Source organism: Octopus sinensis, linkage group LG5 (genome assembly GCF_006345805.1).
Source record: "Octopus sinensis linkage group LG5, ASM634580v1, whole genome shotgun sequence".
In the NCBI taxonomy this organism is placed as follows: Eukaryota; Metazoa; Mollusca; class Cephalopoda; order Octopoda; family Octopodidae; genus Octopus; species Octopus sinensis.
Window position 1 is genome coordinate 88,904,011 of NC_043001.1, and position 22,145 is coordinate 88,926,155.

The window sequence follows — 22,145 nt, forward strand, 5'->3', positions numbered from 1 at the left end:
TTTTCTTAAATGTGGTTTCCCAGCAATGATGGACCAGTTATTAGCTACATTTTGAGAAAAACTAGTTGAAATTTGGTTCATTCAAAAAGGTTAGGTCAGAATATGGGAGGTCAAAAATGGGAGGTAAATGTAAAAAATTGACTTTGAATCAAAATATCTCAGTTATTTTAAAAGAAAAGTGTAGGTTAATTGGGTTTTAAAAAATGTGTCCACTGAGACGGTTTAGGTGGAAACCTCATTAAAAAGTATAAGATACAACAAAATGTGTGGATTTAAGTGATGAAAATATTGGTCAATAACTCCCAAAATTAACTTTGAATCAAAATTCCTCAGCTATTATAAAAGAAAACTATACAATAATTGTGTTCTAATGAAAGAGCTCTGTGAGGTGAATTTTACGGTGTAAGCCTCATCAAAAAATATTTGCTATAAGAAAAGTGATGTGGCTTTAAGTGATAAAAAAAGAGGTGAACATTTTAACAAGTCAAAATATTTTTGTAATTTTAAGATATTTAGCTTTATAAAAGACAGCATGACATGTCATAGGTTGCTTAGCTTAATGGTGCAGAGAGCTCATAGCTGGAGTTAAAGAGAGGTAGTATTTGATTTTCTGTAGCAGTTTGCTTAGTCACTTTTTATTGTTTTCTAAGGGTATTTAGCCAATCTTCTAAACCTGTTTTCACAGCCCTACCACATGAGATTTCTTTAGATGAAAACCTTGTCAAAAAATGTTAGCTACAAAAAAAAGTTGTGTGGCTTATGTGACAAAAAAGAAAATAAAATGTTATGATTTTAAGAAATCCAAATATTTTTGCCATTTTAAGAGAAAAATAATATTTGAACTTAGATGAAAGAGCTCATTGAAACAAATATCCTGAAAAACCCTGTCTAAAAGTTTCTGTTAATGTATGTACATATGTAATATATACATATTAAAAACATTTAAAAAAAAACTAATTATCAATTATCTAATTAGAATATAACATTATTTTGTAATAAAAAATTGTTTAAAGATATATTTATTTGTAATAGATATGTTACTATTAATCTTTTGTTAAGTTTAGGTGCAAACAAAATCTTTATTTAAAAAATATTTACAATACTATCATTTTTTTTTTTTTTCAATTATAAAAATAGATATAATTAATTATAATAATAGAAGCGCTGCCTGAGAAAAAGTGGATGAGAATGAAAAATGCAGGTGCAGAATCCTAGAATATTCTTAAGTGTTGAACCTGGAAAATTACAAAACAAACAGTAACTAAATCTGGAAAAGTACAGGACAAGAAAAAGAAAAAAATACTTAAAATATAGCTGAAGTTAGAATTTGCTAAATAAATTTCTGAAATTGTTTATGAAGTAATGTGTCTACTGTTTTGTTTTTTATAGTTTTATTGCAATTTTTAAAACTTTAAGTTAATATTTTTCATATAAAAAAATTTGTATTAAGCCAAAATATTTGTCTTATTTTTAGTATTATTTTTTAAAATTTTCTTTTCTTAAAAAAACTCATTCTCTAAAAATTTTAAATTACTGATAATGTGTTATAAAATTAAAGTTGTGTAGAATATATGTAATTCAAAAGAGTGGTACCTTCGGTAAGTGTCTTCAACCATCCTTAGGCTGACCAAAGCCTTGTCAGTGAATTTGGTAGATGGAAACTGAAAAAGCCCATCATACACACACGTGTGTGTGTTTGTCACTCACCCCTGCCTGACAGTCATTATTGGTGTGTTTATGTCCCCATAACTTAGTGGTTCAGCTAAAGAGCTGATAGCATTCATACCAGGCTTAGAAAATAAGTACTGGGTTGATTTGTTTGACAGATTTTTCAAGGTGGTGTCCCAGCATGGCTGCAGTTTAATGATTGAAACAAGTAAAAGAATAAAGGGAAAATTAAGCATGCACAACAAATGAAAGACACACACAGGACAAAATACAAACAAGGTTAAGACCATATTTTTTCATCAACTTCTATAGAAGTGTGTATTTTCCCCAATGTTCCCAAGTTTTGGTGTGAAGACAGGACAACAACAAGTATACTGAATTACATGGAAAGTTAGCTTGTAAGGCTAAGACAATACAGGAATGATGTTAAACAGTGAGGCCTTTCAACAAAAGCAAACGTTAATAATAAACCACAAATGATTGTGGAAAGGGTAATGGTAAGGGAATTTTGAATAATAGTTAGGGATTACCCCTTAGAGAGAGAGAGAGAAAACAAGATGACAAATACACACATATATAAACATATTTATGCACATTTACATATGCAAGCAAATATATGCTTATGTACAGATACACAAACATACAAATATGTAAATACAAACTCACAAACACACACATGTGCCAAATCTCTGGAGCTTTGACATGGATCCAAAACATTAGTCTCTTCAAAAGGTTATCTTTCAGAGTGAGGCTTGTTAAATATGCCGTAATCATCATCATTAAACCTTTTAAACAACAGCTGACATGTACAAGCTTTCACTGCAAGTGGATACACTTCAAAAATGTTTTTCGTTGCTTCTGAAGTGGTACTTTTCTTTCAGAACTCATAAAGTAAACAATGGCAAATATGTCGTTTCTTAAAGTTCTTGTCCTCCATGGAGTTAATTACTGAAATAACTATGAATGACACATTACTGGAGAGAAGTGATGATATATCCATTTGCAGACAGTTCCAGCCCATTTGACTTTGGTTCTGACATGATTGGTTGATTCATATTTCATAGTGATGAAAAAACGCAATTACTTTATGAACACCCAAACATATATATATATATATATAACTATATATGATTTATATAATACTATATACTCCATTTAAAGCGACCAAACCTAAACAGTTGACTGACAAAAGATGGGCTGAACCACTGAGAATTGAACACAACATCAATGCTTACATGGCCCTATACACACCCAATTCATCCACATAGCCCACCCATCAATTTCAGCCAATTTTAATGTATAGATTATTTTAGTCTAGACTATGTATATTTATAAATTTGTAAACAAACCAGAAGGTTGTAAATTACAGAGAAGAGCGACTCAAATAGGTCCTTTTTAATAATAACTATAATTATATATTATTTATATAATAATATGTGCTCCAGAGCCATGTAAGTATTGATGTCATGTTCAATTCCCAGTGGTTCAGCCCATCTTTTTTCAGTCAACTGTTCAGGCTTAATTGCTTTAAATGGAGCATATATTATCATATAAATAATATATAATTAAAGTTATTAAAAATTACCTATTTGTGTTTCTCTTCGCCATAATTTACAGCCTTTGGATTTGTTTACAGATTTCATTATCATTTAATGTCTGCCTTCCATGCTTGCATGGGTGGGTCTATAAATATATACATATATATGTATATAAGTGTATGTTTATATCTATATCTCTGTATATATCTGTAAATGTGAGATAGTTTAAAAGTAAATGTCTAGGTTAGAAAGTGACTGTTGGTCATCATATGGCTATACATTTGTCCATATTCTCCAACTAACATTTACACTTTTTGCTGCTATAAAAAATTCTCTTTGGTTCATTTTCTTTTGTTAGTGAGATGTCTGTTAACCAGGCCAATTTTCAAACTGGTAAAGGACAGTCTGCCATATGTTGGCTTTTAAATTAATTTGGACTTCTAGAATGTTTCCTTCTTCTCTTATAAACACAAGAACTAACACACTTCAGTTCTGATGTCAACTCTGATGATGTGAAGATATAATTATTACATGAGGCCAGACTTCAGTAATTCCATTTGATAATTTTCACTGAAACATGCGTAAGCATGCTATAGCTAAATGATTTCACAACAAACTCTCCAGTCTTATTTTTTTCCAATATGTTTGTCTGTATATGTGTGTGTATATATTTATCTGCATGTTTGTGTATGCATATACACACACACACACGCACACAAACTTTTTCCTCATACCTTTAATTTCAATTCAGTATAGTTTTTTTTTGTGTCAACTATGGTATATATATGCGGTGGTGGTGGTGGTGGTGGGTGGGGTTGCATATATTCAGAGTATGATTCTATGCCAAAATCATGTCAGCTGACTCACATACTAAACATTGAAGTAAATTAAATTACTGAATTATTGAACAGCTCAACTAATGAACGATACTGCCATAGGTTTGAACTCACCTAAAACTTACTATTTTCCTACCACCTTCAGCGAAGCATGTCAATCTTCTTGCCTTTGTCAATCCTACCTCATATTTTAGAGTAGAATGTCTTGTCTAAAGTTTGTAGCCAAATTGGCAGAGACAAATAGAAAAAGAAATTGTCTATTTATTTCAGTTGTACAACTTATATATAATATCCCACTTAGTCTTGGTCAACCTTAGTTGTAAATCTTAGGTATAAACACCCATTCTATTTTAGTCAACTTCCACTGTAAACCTTAGACAAAACAACCCTAGCTGTAAGCCTTAAGTAAAGCACATTTTCTTATTTTAAGTTAACTTCAGCTACTCCACTTAGGTCCATTTCAGTTACATGCCTTAAACATGTCACCTCATGCTACTTATCCACACCACTCTAGTCTCCTTAGTCAATCTCTTGTATAACCCTGAGTCAAGTGACATCATTTTATTTATATATCAGTCATCATTGCAAATATAAAGTGAGAGTTGTCACTAATGTGATGGCAATGTGTATGTGTACAGGGTGACCCCCCCAAAAATGGGTACTTTTGAAAAACCCAACAAAATAGGAAAAATCCAAATCCAACAAAAAAATTGATTGACAGATATCAAACAAATAAAATGGCAACTTATGAAATGTGTAGTGGCAACCATGTAGTACTGTACATTTGGCAGTACTGTGGTACAGTGAGCTCCATGCAGAAACAACCTTGTAATTTAATAATCATGGATCAGTAGAACAGACAACAGCATATTTTCACCATAAAAATGCTTTACAAAAACAACAATAGTTCGGAGGGTGCACAGCGTGAGTTCCAATGTCATCTTAATTTAGGGCATCATGGTCAGGTTCCCTCAAAACACGTGATAAAAAGGTGGATTAAAAACTTTGAAGAGACTGGATCAGTTTTGAAAAAGAAACCGACAGGACAACCAAGAACTGTTCATACTCCATAGAATATTGAGACTCTACATGTCTTACAGAGCCCATGTTGTTCAGCTCATAAGCAAGCAGCTGCAGTAAGGTTGTCTTGAGAGAGTGTTTGCCGAATTTTCCATTTTGACTTAAAATTTCATCTATACAAGCTGCAGATCATACAAAAACTGAAGGAGAATGATCCCCAGTTGCAATTAGATTTCTGTCAAAAAATTAGGGAAGACATAAATGAAAAGAACGAAGGCTATAGTAGAAGACACTTGCCCAAGGTGCCACGCAGTGGGAATGAACCTGGAACCATGTGGTTGGTAAGCAAGCTACTTACCACACAGCCACTCCTGCGTCTATAAAGGCAAGTTCTTTACTTTTGTCAATAAAGATTTGTTGTTGGATTTGAATTTTTCCTATTCTTGTTGGGTTTTTCAAAAGTTCTTGTTTTTTGGGATCACCCACTCTCTCTCTCTCTCTCTCTCTCTCTCTATATATATATATATATATATATATATATATATTAGATTTTTACTTGTTTCAGTCATTTGACTGCAGCCATGAAGGTATTTAGTTGAACAAATCGACCCCAGAATTTATTTTTCAAGCCTAGTACTTATTTTATCATTCTCTTTTGCTGAACTGCCAAGTTATGGGTACGTAAATACACCAGCACCAATTGTCAAGCAGTGATGGGGTGGACAAACACACACACACGCACATACACATATATATGACAGGCTTTTTGTAGTTTCCATCTACCAAATACACTCACAAGGCTTTGGTCTGCCCAAGGCTATAATAGGTGACATTAGTCTTAGGTGTCACTCTGTGAGACTGAACCTGGAACCATGTGGTTAGGAAACAAGTTTCTTACCACACAACCACACCTGTGTCTATATATATATATGTATATATATCTGTAAATGTAATATGTGACTATTATTTGGTAGCCATGATAAAACTCCGAGTTTCAGATGTCAGGGGAGGGGGGGAATCCACACCGCCATCTCTTCAGTTATCCGACCATCAGAATAAATGCATTTTTTCCGATGGCCAGATAACTGAAGAGATGGCGGCATGGATTTCCACCCCGACATCCGAAACTCAGAGTTTTGTCATGGCTACTGAATAATAGTCACATATTACGTTTACAGATCAATTCCTCTATTTACATAATAACGATGTCTCTTTCATTCTTTTATTGTCTTACCATTTCTCTCAATATATATATATATGTAATGTTATGATGAGTGTGGGGGGGGGGTAGTTGGGAGTATCATATGGCTCTGTGTGAATGTGTGCATGTGGTATTGAGTCCCTTTTTGTCTGTTTGTAAGTTGCAATGTGATCTTCATCAGAAGATTATACATTCTATATAATGCTGAAGTTTATCACAGAAAAATACACTTCCATATAATTTATTCATATGTCAATTAATGCTGATTGGTGCAGTCATAGGGGAATATTGGAATACTTATTAGAAAAAAAACTGAGTCTGTTTGTTGGACAAAGTTGAGTTTAGCAACAAGATAATAAAGAATGAATTGGTGTCTCTGCAATAGTAGTAGGATATATAATAGACTTTCAATTCATGGTAGATGGATATACAATAGACTTTCAATTCATGGTAGCTGGATTTGCAATAGGCTTTCTATGTGTGGCAGCAGAGTGTATAATAGGCTTTCTGTTTGTGATAGTTGGGTTTACAATAGGCTTACTTAGGCATGGTCACTGGCTATACAATAGACTTCCTATGTTTGGCAGCGGAGTGTAATAAGTCTCTTATACAAGGTAGGTACTCAAAAGTTCCTGAGTTTGGGTAAAAGAAATACTGAAGGATCAGTTAATTTTGATTTTCTTCAACATATTCCCTTCAGATTCACACACATACTGCAGTGGTCCTTCAGTTTTTGTAAGCCCTCTAAAAGAACTTGGGAGGTTGGACCTCCAACCAAACCTTTCACAATATTCCAAAAGCCAGGAACTATACAGCACCCCTTGTGTATGTGTGTGTATGTATATATATATATATATATATATATATATATACTAGGGTTGCTGAAAGGTTCCTGGCTTTGAGTAAAAGAAAATACAGGAGGATCAGTTAATTTTGATTTTATTCAACATATTCCCCTCTCAGATTCACACACTTATTACAGTGGTCCTTCAGTTTTTCTAAGATCTGTAAAAGAACTCAGGAGGTTGGGCCTCCAACCAGGCCTTTCATTATACTGTTAAAGCCAGGAACTACATAGCACCCCATCATATATGATTGTTAGATGTATTATAGGATTCCTTTAAGTGGCTGGTTGGTGTATACTAGGCTTCTCATTTGTGGTGAGTGAGTGTATAATTGGCTTCATGTGTATATGTATATGTGTGTGTCTGTGTGTATGTAAAAACACGTACATATAAATTATATTCATGTATACATAGACATGTAGATTTTTACTGCCTCCAAGAAGTAAGGTGGAGAGGAGGTTCCGGTAGGTTCCTCACAGGCAAAGAACACAGGTACAAGATTTTCTGGGCAGGGAACACTGACGAGGTCGGGGGCATAGGTATACTTCTTGCGGAGAAATGGGTTAAGGTAATCAAGGTAGTCAGAGTATGCAATAGAATATTTAAGATTAGATTAGTGCTACGTCATGGGTTAGCAGCCATTATTTCGGCCTATGCCCCTGAGCTGGGGCCACCTGATGGACAGAAAGACCAATTTTATGACACCCTCTTGCAGACTACCTTGTTGACGAATGACAGGGACCTTCTCTTTGTGGCTGGTGACTTCAATGGCCATGTTGGACACATGCAGAGGGCTTCCATGGCTCCATGGCATACATGGAGGCTATGGTTTTGGTTCCCACAGTGAGGAGGGAACCAGGCTGCTGGAGTTCTGCAATGCAAATGATCTTATGGTTTGCAATACTAACATCAGGAAACCTGCTAGTCACCTACTGATCTGGTTGACACACTAGCCAAATTGATTACAACCTCACCAGAAAAAAGGAAAGATGGCTGCTTATATATGCCAAAACCTTCCCAGGCGAAGAATGTACCCCACAACATAGACTAGTAGTTAGCGACTTCAGGATCAGGGCTAAATGGATGCCCAGAAGACGACCAGCATGGAGAAGAAGGGTCTGAAAGCTTAAAGATCCTGTGAATGGACAAAGATTTAGAGATGTATTACTCAAAGCTTTTTATGAAATATAGTGGGATATAGCATCACATGATGTGGAAGACAACTGGAGGTTTCTATGGAACAACCTGCTGAGAGCCACTAACCAGATCTGTGGATGATGCAAAGCCCTCTCTTGACCCAAGGTAATGTGGTGGTGGAACATATATATATGTATATATATATTTATATATGATAGACATGTTTGGTTAAGACATTTGATTCCCAAACACATGGTTTCTGGTTCAGTTTCACTGTGTGGCACCATGGACAGCCACTTTCTACAATAGCCCTGGACTAACCAAAGCTTTGTCAGTGGATTTCCTAGATGGAAACTGAAAGGAACCAATTGTGCTTGTGTTCTTCTCCTAACATCATGTGGTAGTTGTAAGTAAGCATCATCATCATACAAACAGTATTATTCATTTATAGTCCTCCGGCCAAGAGGAAATATTACAGGAAGGGCATATGGCCATAGAAAATACGCTTCAACAATTTCCAACTAACCCTGCAACAGATACGTGGACATTGAAACAATGATAGATAGATGGATATAAAATTAAATTAACACCACAAAAATACAATAGATAACAAAATAAAAATTATTGTATTTGGTTCACACTCAGAAATAAAATGTCATTAATATTTCAATTGTAAGACCTGCATCACCAAGATCGGAATGTGGTTATGATTTTATGATTGTAACCATTAGCGATGATGATACTGAGGGATTAATTATGTTTTTTTTTATTCTGCAGGGTTCTGGGGAGTTGGTATAGAGACTGCTGTGTTTCACCGTACAATTGCCATATATTTCATGTAAGTATTAATTACTAATTCTTTACTTTACGATTTACCCATAATTAAGGCTGTTTCTTTTAGTTCTTTGCTTCATCCCTATTTAAGGGTCATCTTTCAGTCTTTTGCTTTTACTCTTGTTTAAAAAATAAAAGGCAGTCCTTTATTTCCACTCCTACATTCATTTTAACATCTCTTTTTTCCATGCTGGCATGGGTTAGATGGGAAGTTATTTTCAGTAAGATTTTACAGCTAAATGCTCTTCCTGTCACTAACTCCAGCTTGTTTTTCAAGTAACAGATTTTCCTTTATTCCACGAGTTTTTTAACCCTTTAGCATTTAAACTGGCCAGATCCGACTCAAATATTATACTTGTTTTATGATCAATCTGGCTACAGTCAACCTCTCACACTTACCCTATGATGTCATACTAAAAATAAACAAGCACATCATCGAACTCTCAATGCAAAAGATAATGCATGATTAATTCAAAACAATGTGAATAAATAAGCATTACATTAGACAGAATAATCTGAATGTGAAAAGGTTAAAGTGCATTACAACTGTAATAATGCCAACATTATTAATGTTTTGCTCAAGCAACAAACTTAGACTATCAGCATTCACACACAATCATATGGTGGGCTTCTTGTGGCTTCTGTCAACCAGATTCACCCACAAGACACAGATTGATCCTGGGCCATAGTACAAGACATTTACCCAATGTGTCACACGGTGGAGGAGCACTCCGTCAGTTGTGACGACGAGGGTCCCTGCTGATATGATTAACGGAACAGCTTGCTCATGAAGTTAACGTGCAAGTGGCTGAGCACTCCACAAACACGTGTACCCTTAACGTAGTTCTCGGGGAGATTCAGCGTGACACAAAGTGTGACAAGGCTGGCCCTTTGAAATGCAGGTACTGCTCATTTTTGCCAGCTGAGTGGACTGGAGCAACATGAAATAAAGTGCCTTGCTCAAGGAAACAATGTGCCACTGGGAATTGAACTCACGACCTTACGATCATGAGCCGAATGCTCCTAACCACTAAGCCATGCACCTTCACAACACAGTGGAACTGAACCTGAAATCATGTGGTTTCAACCTGAACTTCTTAACCACACAGCCATGCTCTTATAAGTTAAGATGTTTTTTTCACCCTCACCCCTATCTAAAAGCCAGGTACCAGTCTCTTGCTTTACTTGTTTTAAACCCTTTAGCATTCAGGTTACCCTGTCAAATATAATACTTATTTATTCATATTGCTTTGAATTAATCATGCATCATCTCATAACTCTAAAATTTCTGTGATGTGATTGTTTATTTTTAGAATGACACTGTAGGGTAGGTATGAGAGCCCAGATCTGGCCAGTTTGAACATAAAGCAGATAGAATATTTTGGCCGGATATGACCAGTTAAAATGCTAAAGGTTTGAAGGTGCTTCACTTGTATTTAAAATATTTTCTATAGGTCTTTTACTTGATCCCTTTTGCTAGTGGTGAGGAAACAGGAAGTTATGTTGACCCTTTGGTAGTCAGTTTAGTTTGTTAAATATAATGCTTATTTATTCACATTGTTTTGAATTAATCATGCATCATCTTGTAATTTTGAGATGAGATTGTTTACTTTTAGTATAAAATTGTAAGGTAGGTGTGAGAGGCTATATTTAGCCAGTTTGGACATAAAACAAATGGAATAGTTTGGCTGGATATGGTCAGTTTAAATGCCAAAGAGTTAAATATGTTAGTGTATTGCTCAGTCAATCAATCTATATGTATCTATCTCATACATGTAAGATACTGATTCTTTCAAATATCCATTAACATGTTGGACAGAAGAGAGTTTATCCTAGCTCTAGCTATGTCACATACAAGGTTTGGTTTCATCTTAGCATTGCAAGACAAGAAAACATTCATGAGTTATATAGTGCTCCCTCTGCTTGCATCTGCTTGGATTGTTCATTCCTTCTCGAGCCACGCCTCGCTCATAAGGGCCAGTTTCCCAGTTTCCTTGCCATATAGGTTCCCCACCTGGACGGGATGCCGGTCCGTTGCAGGTGAGCTGCAAGATTCAGGAGGAAAGAGTGAGAGAAAGTTGTGGCGAAAGAGTCAGCAGAATTTCGCCATTACCTTCTGTCGGAACCGCATGGAGCTTAGGTGTTTCGCTCATAAACACACACATCGCCCGGTCTGAGATTCAAACCCGCGATCCCTTGACTGCAAGTCTGCTGCTCTCACCACTAGGCCATGTGCCTCCACCCAGTTGGGTTGTACCATCACATAAAACCCATTTACAACAAACCAAAGAGGAAGCCCTTAAGTAGTTGGCCAACCTTTAGAAATATCAGGATTTTGCTCATACACCTTGAAAGTAATAGTACATTGGATTATGTAGTCCTAGGTAGAGTGAGGACATAGAGCCTAGTGGATAGAGTGTTGTACTCATGATCATGATTTCAGTTGCTAGACCAAGTGAGGCTTTAAGTTCATGAGCAAAAAACTTCATCTCATGTTGCTCTGCAATTACTTCGACACCTGATGCGTGGCACACTGTGCACCAATTCTGGCAATGTTGATTTGATGGAGGGAGTGAGCTGATGAACAGCATACACATTTGATCATTATAAACAAATTATTTGTGCAGGCCATTCAGCAAAAAAGCTGAATGCTCATACATCATCTTTGACAGGTGAGTCCATCAGATACAGTATGCCTGAAAAAAAATGACTGGACAGTAGTAATTGAAAACCTTTGATCATAAATCATCTCAATCAAAACTCACTTGTGACTAAACAACAGCCACCACAACCATCTGTTTACATTAAGGTAGACTGTATAGACTGTACCTTTACATGGTACCTGTTTACATGTATGTGGACTGTGCCTACTGCACCATACTTATTTATAGTGAAGTAAAATGAATATATATATATATATATATATATATATATATACAGTTTATATTTTTGTCCTGCTATTATCATACCCTATCACTGTCTAACACCCTGTATTTTTCACACACACACATCTGTACACACAAAGGTACATACTCTTTCCCATAACTGCAGACGCACACACTTTCTTACACTTCCATACACATACTCATTTGCTACAGAATCCCACACTCAGATACACACACACATACACACACATCTGTATCATTTTATTAGTGGTGTTGTAGGTGTGGCAGTCTGTCTACATGATCTGATTCTGGTTCTGCAAGTTATGTAGATTGTTTATATTTAATCCATTTGTAACGTTCACATGGGACTGCATGTAAAGGTGATAATAGTGTGGTGCAGGGTGGTTGTGGTGGCAGTGGTGGTAGTGGTGGTGGTGGTGGTGAAGTGTGTTAACCCTTCACTGTGTTAACCTTTCACTATATTAACCCCTTCACTGTGTTAATCCTTTAGTCCTTCGTGGTGTTAACCTTTCACTGTTAACCCTTCATTATGTTAACTCCTGGCAGAAACGTTAGCATGCTGGGCGAAATGCGTAGCCGTATTTCATCTGCCATTACGTTCTGAGTTCAAATTCCACCGAGGTCGACTTTGCCTTTCATCCTTTTGGGGTCGATAAATTAAGCACCAGTTACGCACTGGGGTCGATGTAATCGACTTAATCTGTTTGTCTGTCCTTGTTTGTCCCCTCTGTGTTTAGCCCCTTGTGAGTAGTAAAAAAATATATGTTAACCTTCCACTATGTTAACTTTTCACTAAGCTAATCCTTCACTGTTTTAATCCATCTTTGTTATTCTTTCATCTACAGCATCACAGCACTCATCCTTCTTTTCCTCGAGATTGTATTTCTGATTGACATTTGGCTGTCTCTCTGCATCAGGTAAGTGGTCATTGTCTCTGTCTCCCTACTGTCCAACTCACTCTCACACTCTACTCTGATTATCACAGTCTTCTGTGCTTACCATACTCCTAGTGTTACTATATTTCTCTCTATCACACATGTACACACATGCATACACACAACCATGGAGGCACACAGTAACAAATGTAACAGACTTAGGATCACATAAGCATAACCATAAATGCATAAACACCACATACACACACACTCAGAAATATATATGCTCAGAAAGTACATTTTTTCATACTAATGTACACCAAATACCATACAGTACAGTACATCGCACACACACACACACACACACACATGCACACACTACACTACCCTGCATCACACACAGGTGGAAGGAGCCTCTACATGGTTGCTCAATCCTTAAGAAGTAACAGTCAAATCTCCCTTCTATCACACCCTATCATCTTTTAAAAAGCACATGCTAGATAGTTTAGTCCAAGGTAGGAATGTTATAGTTGGAGAGTGTCAAATATTTATGATCATAGATGGAAATGTCATTGCTGGAGTGCTTTTGATCATAAATTTGTTTAGTCAGGGCAAACCTGGAGCTGCACAGCAATAATACTACATTACAGTTCTCTATTTACTTGTATGATAACAAGATACTCCAAGCAACCTTAAAAAAGCAACACAAAATATCTAATAAACTACCTTTTTGGGTCACTGAGCGTATGTAGTATACTCGAACAACACTTACAGAACTTGAAATTTCGGACTGGAGCAACATTAGCTAAATTGTCTTGCCCAAGAACAAAACACACAGCCCAATCTGGGAATCAAACTCACTACCTCATGATTGTTTGTGAGCCCAATGGTCTAACCACTGTACTCCAGTCTTATTTGAATCAATTAGAAACTTTGGTTCCACAACACTTAAATAGCACCCATCTTGCCAGCAACATCATCATCTTAACTTCCATTTTTTTTTTTATATTTGAATTTTGTTAAGGCAAATTTACATTGGTTGGATGCCTTTCTTCTTGCCAGCCTTCATCTGTTTCCAGGCAAGATAATAATATCCTGATCTCTGTCAAACAACAAATAGCCTAGGTATAGTTATGTGGTTGACTTCAAGCAAAGGTTGTAGACATGTCAAGCTAAGTAGAAGCATGGTTGCCCTTGCATACAGGCTCGTTCCTTGCAACCCTCTTCAGCTGAGCATATCTAATCTTGCGGGTATGAAGGTACTGGTGCCATGTAAAAAGCACCCGTACCGGTGCTGCATAAAAGCAGCCAGTACACTTTATAAAGTGACTGGCATTAGGAAGAGCATCCAGCTGCAGAAGCCATACCTAAACAGACATGGAGCCTGAACAGCTTCAGCTTGTCAAACTGTCCAACCCATGCCAGCATGGAAAACAGACATTAAATGATGATGATGATGATGAAGGTGGCAAGTTGGTATGGGAAAAACAGCAATAGCAACACCACCACTACACTACATGGCACCATTCCATATCATCAACATTCCACAGCACACTTTAACCAAAATACAACAGTTTAGTATAAATGCCTTTAGTCTTCAATACACCTGAGTAGAAGTATACCAGTTAGCAAAATTAATTCTGGCACGGTGAGTTAATAAAATTATAAGTATAAATAATATGACTACATAGTTAAGTATGCTTCTCAACCACATGGTTTCAGATTCAGTCACATGGTGTGGTACTTTGGGGAAAGTATCTTCAACTTTAGCCCTGAGCTGACCAAAGCCTTGTAAGTGGATTTTGTAGATGGAATATGAAAGAAACCACTGTGTGTGTTTCCTTATCATGAGATTGCATGACAGTTGTAAGCAGGTGTCTCCATCATACAAGTGGTTTTGAACTTCCAGTCTTCTGTAAAATATGTCGGGTCTGGAGTAAATACTGCATGGGTCAGACAGAACTGAGGCTGATTTTCTATAACTGGATCCTCTCTTTATTGCCAACCCTCACCTGATTTTAAGTTAGTTAATATTTATTCCATTGTCATTGTTCTGGTGATGACAATGATGATCAAATGAACAGACAGCTAAGTCAATTAGTGTTAACATTTAATACATGGACTATAACTAGAAATAAATATGTATAACCTTGGATGCCAACTATACAACCCAATCGACTTAATCCCTTTGTCTGTCCTTGTTTGTCCCCTCTATGTTTAGCCCCTTGTGGGCAATAAAGAAATAAAATAATTATCAGCACCAAAGAAAGTCTCTTGCAGTATTTAGTTATCCTTCTTTAAATTCAGAGTTCAATTGTCATCAGGGTTCTTTTGACATTTCATATTTCTGGGGTTGATAAAATAAGTGTGAGTCAAGAACTGAAGTTGTTTGAATAAACTATTTTATCTTCTTTGAAATTCTTTGGGTTTGTGCTTATGTAAGAAACCCTTATTTAATTCATTTAAAGCAGAAAATGACAAAAAAATGATCAGTCATTGATTGATTAATTTTGATTAATATTGTATTTCATCATCATCATCATATCCACTTTTCCATGCTCACATGGGTCGGACAGAATTTTTGTTGAGGCAAATTTTCTATGGTCAGGTGCCCTTTTTATGACCGACCCTCACAAGTTTCCATGTAAGGCAATTTTTCTCCATAATCAGACATGTTTTCATGGAAGATTAGGAACAAAGAAGTCTGCTCGCATAACAGTGACATTTATTTACAACTATCAAACATTGTTTAGGCAAGAAGACAGTAACACACATGTATCTATATATATGACAGGCTTCTTTCAGTTTCATCTACCACATCCACTCATAAGATTTTAACTGGGCCTTTATTAGAAGACAGTAGCCTAAGCTGCCACACAGTGGGACTGTACTCAGAACTGTGTGGTTGAGAAGTAAACTTCTTACCACACAGCCATGCTTGTACCTGTGGTATTGAAAACTGTCTTCATGAAAGTAAGCTATCTATCCTATCAAATCATTAAAAGATTATGTAGCACTGTTTTGTCATGTTCCTTTCCTTGATTAACTATTAAAATATCCTGCTTGGTATCTGAGGAAGGCCAATAAGTATTTTTCTCTTGTGAAATTTTACTTTTTTTTTATATTATTTCTATGTGGTGGGTGAAGTTTTGGTTAACAATGCATAAGACCAGAAAAATTTAAAAAAAAGTATTATGTTCAGTCACATATAGACACACAGCAACATTATATCTTTAGACATTGGCTGCTGTATTACGTATAACAATTACTACTTTTAAAAACTGATTGCATGTGGAAAGAAAAATCTCTTTTGTTTTCATTAATTAGCTTTTGGGTCAATATTGGGTCAAATATTTCTAAAAGGAATGGGAAGTGAAGGTGTGGAGGTGTACATGGAATGGTAGGTAGAGTATATATACATGGAATGTCACTCTACTTGTTTAATTATGCTTTTACTAACTTCTCGTTTTAATTACTTTTATTCAATAAAAGTAAATAAAATCATTCTATTTATGTGAGAAATACATGAATATTGTGTACATTCTATTGTAATCAACAGTCAGGTGATTTTAGATCAGCATACTTTGAGACGTGTGTGTGTTAGATATTAAGACAAAAGTGTCATAAAGTGGAAGAAGTCATTGGAGAGTTAACAAACATCTTTGATAGAAATTTGCACAAGTGAATACAGAGTCCTTGATGACAGGACATTCATAATAGTAATAAATCACAAGGGCCCGTGATGTTCTCGAAAAAAGTTGTTACATTTCTTGGTAAGGTGTAGGAGTGGCTGTGTGGCAAGTAGCTTGCTTACCAACCACGTGGTTCCGGGTTCACTCCCACTTTGTGACACCTTGGGCAAGTGTCTTCTACTATAGCCTTAGGTCAACCAAAGCCTTGTGAGTAGATTTGGTAGATGGAAACTGAAAGAAGCCAGTCGTATATATGTGTGTGTGTTTGTCCCCCCAACATCGCTTGACAACCGATGGTGGTGTGTTTACGTTCCCGTAACTTAGCGGTTCGGCAAAAGAGAACGATAGAATAAGTATTAGTCTTACAATGAATAAATCCTGGGGTCGATTTGCTCGACTAAAGGCGGTACTCCAGCATGGCCACAGTCGAATGACTGAAACAAGTATAAGAGTAAGAGTATATTAAAAAAAGCCATTTCCTCATTACTATTTTATATCCATTTTATTTTTCTTGCTGATGTGGCTGGATTGGTGTATTTGTAGCAACTAATATGTTCTTAAGATACAAAAAAGCATAGAAGTTTGTTTTTGTTTTGTATAATTAGATAAACTGTAACAAGTGCATTCATCACGAGAGCAATACAGTGACTAATAATATACGAACTTATAACAATATTGCCAGCGGTCCAATTCATGAACCTTACAACTGTTGCTTCTCATCACTACCGTTTTGCCTCGTATTTCTCCGTCAGAGAGAAGTCGCTAGTATATTTTCAGACAGAATTTCCAGAACGGTTTGGTATTTGTTTGGCGGTAGTAAAATATGGCAATGTATGGTACAAAGATACTCTATAATCCTGCAAAAGCTTTGAACACAACATCTATGCATAGTGTGTTTAGAATAAAAAGGAGTCATGCATTTCGCTGGATTGTCATTAAAGTTTAATAGACAGTAGCAACAAACTGACTGGTTCAAGTAACACACAACATTTTAGCCTGCATTTTTCCTCCGGTCGACAATGGAAAAATATGATTAGATTAGATACAGTATAAATCTATTAAAGTTGTAACGAGTACTCAAGTATTACTTTGGCAAGCCAGCCTGAAGACAGGGGCGGTAACTCTAAATGACAAGTATACAAGGGTAGACTACTTATTTGATTAAACAAGGAAATGGTCTCGCATGTGATATAAATTAAGTGGGAATAAGTGAGAAAAATTGCAACGTTCTTTTCCCTTCTCTTACGTCTTTTTAAAAAATTATCTAAGAAATTATTGTTTTTGTTGTACTCACTTTAGAGACGCTATAAACTTTGTAGGAAGTTAGTAATACAGTCGATGACATTAACCACACTACGTTACTAGTACTTATCGAGCCAATAAGAGAACCTCAGCATGGTCACACGGCCTACTAGAAATAGTAACCAAATCTCACCCCATTTCTTTCCATCCTAAAAATGGACACGCTGGATATGTGTGTATGGATGTATATATTAATATTTAGCAGAAGCAACAAAGTAACTCAAGGTCCGTGAGTTTCGTGCATTGCTTTTAGTGAGATTTTGTTGCCATTTTTCAACTTTTATATATTTGTCTCTTTCAGTGATGATTCCACATGTATGAAACTTTGGCAGTATGTTTTGTGGATTGACACATGGAAAAAAGGAATCTTTTACATTCTTCTTTGCTGGCCCAGTTTTTTACATTTACAAAATCCTTATCTTGGTATTTTAGCAGGTAAGTCTCTTTATTCTTACTGCAGTTTTTCTTTTATTCCTTCTACTTTAACTTTTGTTTTATCTACTGTTGAGTAACAGATATGTAGTTATGAGAATGACAGTCTATACACTGTTTGATTGGGTGAGTAGGTAAGGGACAGACAAATGGAAGAAAGGATTAGTGTCAGGTGTTGGTAAGAAAAAGAGAGACAGAGAAACTAGAGTGATGTTGGTTGTGTAGAAGAGATCCACTGCTATTGTATATTATAAGGAAAGTATATGCTGAATACGGGAGAGGAAAGTAACATAAAAGAGAGAAATAGATGAAGGTGATAAAGAATCCAAAGAGAGTCAGTAGAAGAAAGAATAAGTTTTGGAGTTAATGGAGGTTGGTGAGAGAGAGTTAAGAGAAGCTGTGGGGAGAGTAGAGTGAGAGAAATAAGGCAGAGAACAGAGGAGGGTTGGATGAATGCAATGAAAGCAGTGGTCGAAAGAGAGCCTGGATGGTACATAGGCATGGGAAGTGGGTATAAATGCAAGGAAAGCATCTTAGACAGGGATTCTGTGAAAATACTGTGAAGAGAGAGAAAAGTTGGCAGGTATCAGAGGTTGTGGGGAGAGATAAGAAACTAGAAGGTACCATAGAGGTGGGAAAGAGAGTGATATAAATTATTATTAAGTGGTGAGCTGGCAGAATCATTTAAGTTTTGGGGAAAATGCCTTGTGTTATTTCTTCCAGTTCTTAACGTTGCTTGAGTCAACTTTGCCTTTCATCCTTTTAGGGTCAATAAAATACAATAAAAAAATCAAGTGTCAGAATCAATGGTATACACTTGCCCCACACCTTAAAATGACAAGCCTTGTGCCAAAATTTAAAACGTTATTTTTACATTTTTCTATTCTTTTCTTTGCTAGGTGTTATGCTTCTTATATGTGCCATTTTATACATTACAAGAACATTTGAAACTTGGCCTGTACGAGAGTCTGAGAAAACTGAAGAGACTGACACATATGACAGGTAAATTGGGGTTTTTATTTTTGTTTTATTTTTCCAATTCTCTTTGGAGATCAGTTAATTTTATAATACCTTTTGAGCATGGTTGTTGCCAGAACCACCTGACTGGCCCACTTAATAATGGCATGAAAAAAGCACCCACTACACTCTTGGAGTGGTTGGTGTTAGGAAGGGCGTCAGGCTGTAGAAACTTTGCCAGATCAGATTGAGCCTGGTGCAGCCTCTAGCTCACCAGTCCTCAGTCAAACCGTCCAACCCATGCCAGCATGGAAAGCAGACATTAAACGATGATGATGATGAGCTCAGTCAATCCTGGTCCTCTCAGAATGTGTGGACCATGTGCCAACTTTACATACAGGAATCATGTATGTAGCGGTTAGCGATTTCTTTATGCTTATTTATTACCTCTGCTTTAGCGACAGCGGAAGTATTGTTTTCCGTTGTGTTTGTTTGTTTATTTATCCCTGGACAAGATATCTCAAGAACCGCTGGGTGGAATTGGATGAAACTTTCAGGGATGTTTGGCCTCATGACTGGCAGGAACTGATTAGATTTTGAGATCAATCTGGTACAAGGATTTTTGAGAGTGATTGGGTTCATTTTTAGTATTCTCATTTGTGAAAGCACTCAAATTTATTTCAGATATTCTCATTTTAAAAATCATCTCCTGCTATTGCTAGCTTTGATAGTGTAAGGTGATGGGAGACTGGATCTGGCTGTTTTAAACATAAAACAAGTAGAATATTTGGGTGAGATACGGCTGGTTTAAATGCCAAAGGGTTAAAAGACTGCAAGGAAGTTTCCTGACTTCTTTTGTAGTTAAAACAATATAGAGAGGGTTAGGTTGGTTTTACTACCATTCTTCCTTGGTTCCTGATTATTCTTGATTTGTGTAATCTCTCTTTTAAAGACAGTATGGATTTTCTTTTGAAAGTGAGAGACAATACAATATAAAAATAACATCCAAAAGCAGGACCAACAAATAGCAATGAATCAGAAAAATTGTGACTTTTTGTTTCTGAAAATAAGTTTTACCAATTCTCATGCATTATCTCCCTTTCAAGTGTGACCTTATTTAACAATCTCTCTCTCTCTCTCTCTCTCTCTCTCTCTCTCTCTCTCTCTCTCTCTCTCTCTCTCTCTCTCTCTCTCTCTCTCTCTCTCTCTCTCTCTCTCTCTCTCTCTCTCTCTCTCTCTCTCTCTCTCTCTCTCTCTCTCTCCTCCTCCTCCTCCTCCCATGGCCATTAAGCTAATGAGAATCCTTTATGCACTTACCTTATTCTGTTAAAACTAACAATCAAATTTTCTTTAGATTATTCTCTACCATCATCAAAAAAAAAGAAGGTGGTTTCTTATGTTTGTATTGCTACGTTTAATCCTTTAGTGATCAGATAACTCTATCAAATGTAATGTTTATTTATTCATATTGTTTTGAATTAATCATGCAATATCTCATAGCTTTGATATTTCAATGACATGCTTGTTTATTTTTAAACTGACATCGATATACATTGCCAAAGATAGGATTTTCATGGTGAATATGCCTTTGACCATAGTTCTTGGTTATGGCACATCTGAGTTTAAGAATAACAACACAACCACCACCACTACCATCACTATCCCTCAACTGCCACTACCACTAGTACTCAACCTTGACAACACTGCTCTTTCTTTCTCTATCTATATATCTCTTTCGCTCTCACAACAGTCACCTCATCCAGATTCTTTCTATTTCTACAGGTTTCCAGAAATCCATGATGTATTGGAAGACAATATCATTAACCCTCCTGGGCCCAACACCATCATGTTGAACATAGCTGACCAGAATGAAATCATCCAAGTGTAGCCACTCCACTCCTTACTTTGTCATGGAAGTGGTCCTAGGGTACAGATGGCTTCAGTCAGTCAATGATTGAAATTTAACCACAAATAATAGTGGTTGGTGTGCCGTGTCCACTTTTGTAATGGGAGAAACAGGGGACAGGCAACACAATATTTCTGTCTTTCATCGTAAATGTGTGTGTGTGTGTATGCTTGTGTATGTGTGTGCAGATCCATAGATATGTATATGTATAGAAAATATATATATATATATACACACATACACATATAGCTGCGTAAATAAATACATGTGTGTTTATATATATATATATAACATGTACATATGCACACATATATACACATGCATACACACACACACACACACACATGTATATATACGCACACAACTATGTATGTGTATACGTGAATATGTATGTATTTATTTATTCATGTGTATATATGTATATACGCACATATATTTATGTATATATGTATACATGTATATTCATGTATATATGTGTGTGTGTATGTACACAGATACATATAGCTGGTTATATATATATCTTTCTCTTCTCTCTCTCTCTCCTCTCTCTCTCTCTCTCTCTCTCTCGCTATATATATATATATATATATATATATATATATATATATATAATATCCTCTCGTGATCTCTTTATTTCTCCTTTTTCTTCTGCCTTTCTCTCTTACTTTCATTTTCTCTTTTTTTCTTTCTAATTAGTTTGTTTTTCCTCTATACTTTATCAAATATCACACATTTATTTAATTATTTATTTACCCGTTCATTTTTAGATGATGATGTAGTTGGTTATTACCATCAATATTGACTCCCTTTCCTATTTGATTGAAATTTGGTGTTTTGTGAGCTTAGTATATGAAAGCCTGAAATAACTATTCTTAACCTTTTGCATTCTTGATTATCATGTTATACAGTGTTCAAAATAATTCTACTTACTGTGTTAACTGTTATGTGTATGTGTGTATATATATATATAGTACAATTTTATTCACTGGTGTGGTA

General features: G+C 36.0%; 1 protein-coding gene across 1 annotated transcript in view; it reads left to right on the forward strand.

Annotated features, from left to right (window-relative positions):
• The window catches only part of LOC115212078 (transmembrane protein 72), a 65,070-nt gene extending 43,710 nt beyond the window's left edge, over window positions 1-21,360 (forward strand). The window contains exons 2-6 of the mRNA XM_029780889.2: window positions 9,023-9,083; window positions 12,831-12,902; window positions 18,156-18,289; window positions 19,186-19,288; window positions 21,026-21,360. Coding sequence (XP_029636749.1) covers window positions 9,023-9,083; window positions 12,831-12,902; window positions 18,156-18,289; window positions 19,186-19,288; window positions 21,026-21,131 — 476 coding nt within the window. The 3' untranslated portion in view covers window positions 21,132-21,360. The remainder of the gene's footprint in view (window positions 1-9,022; window positions 9,084-12,830; window positions 12,903-18,155; window positions 18,290-19,185; window positions 19,289-21,025) is intronic.
• The last annotated feature ends 785 nt before the right edge of the window (window positions 21,361-22,145 follow it).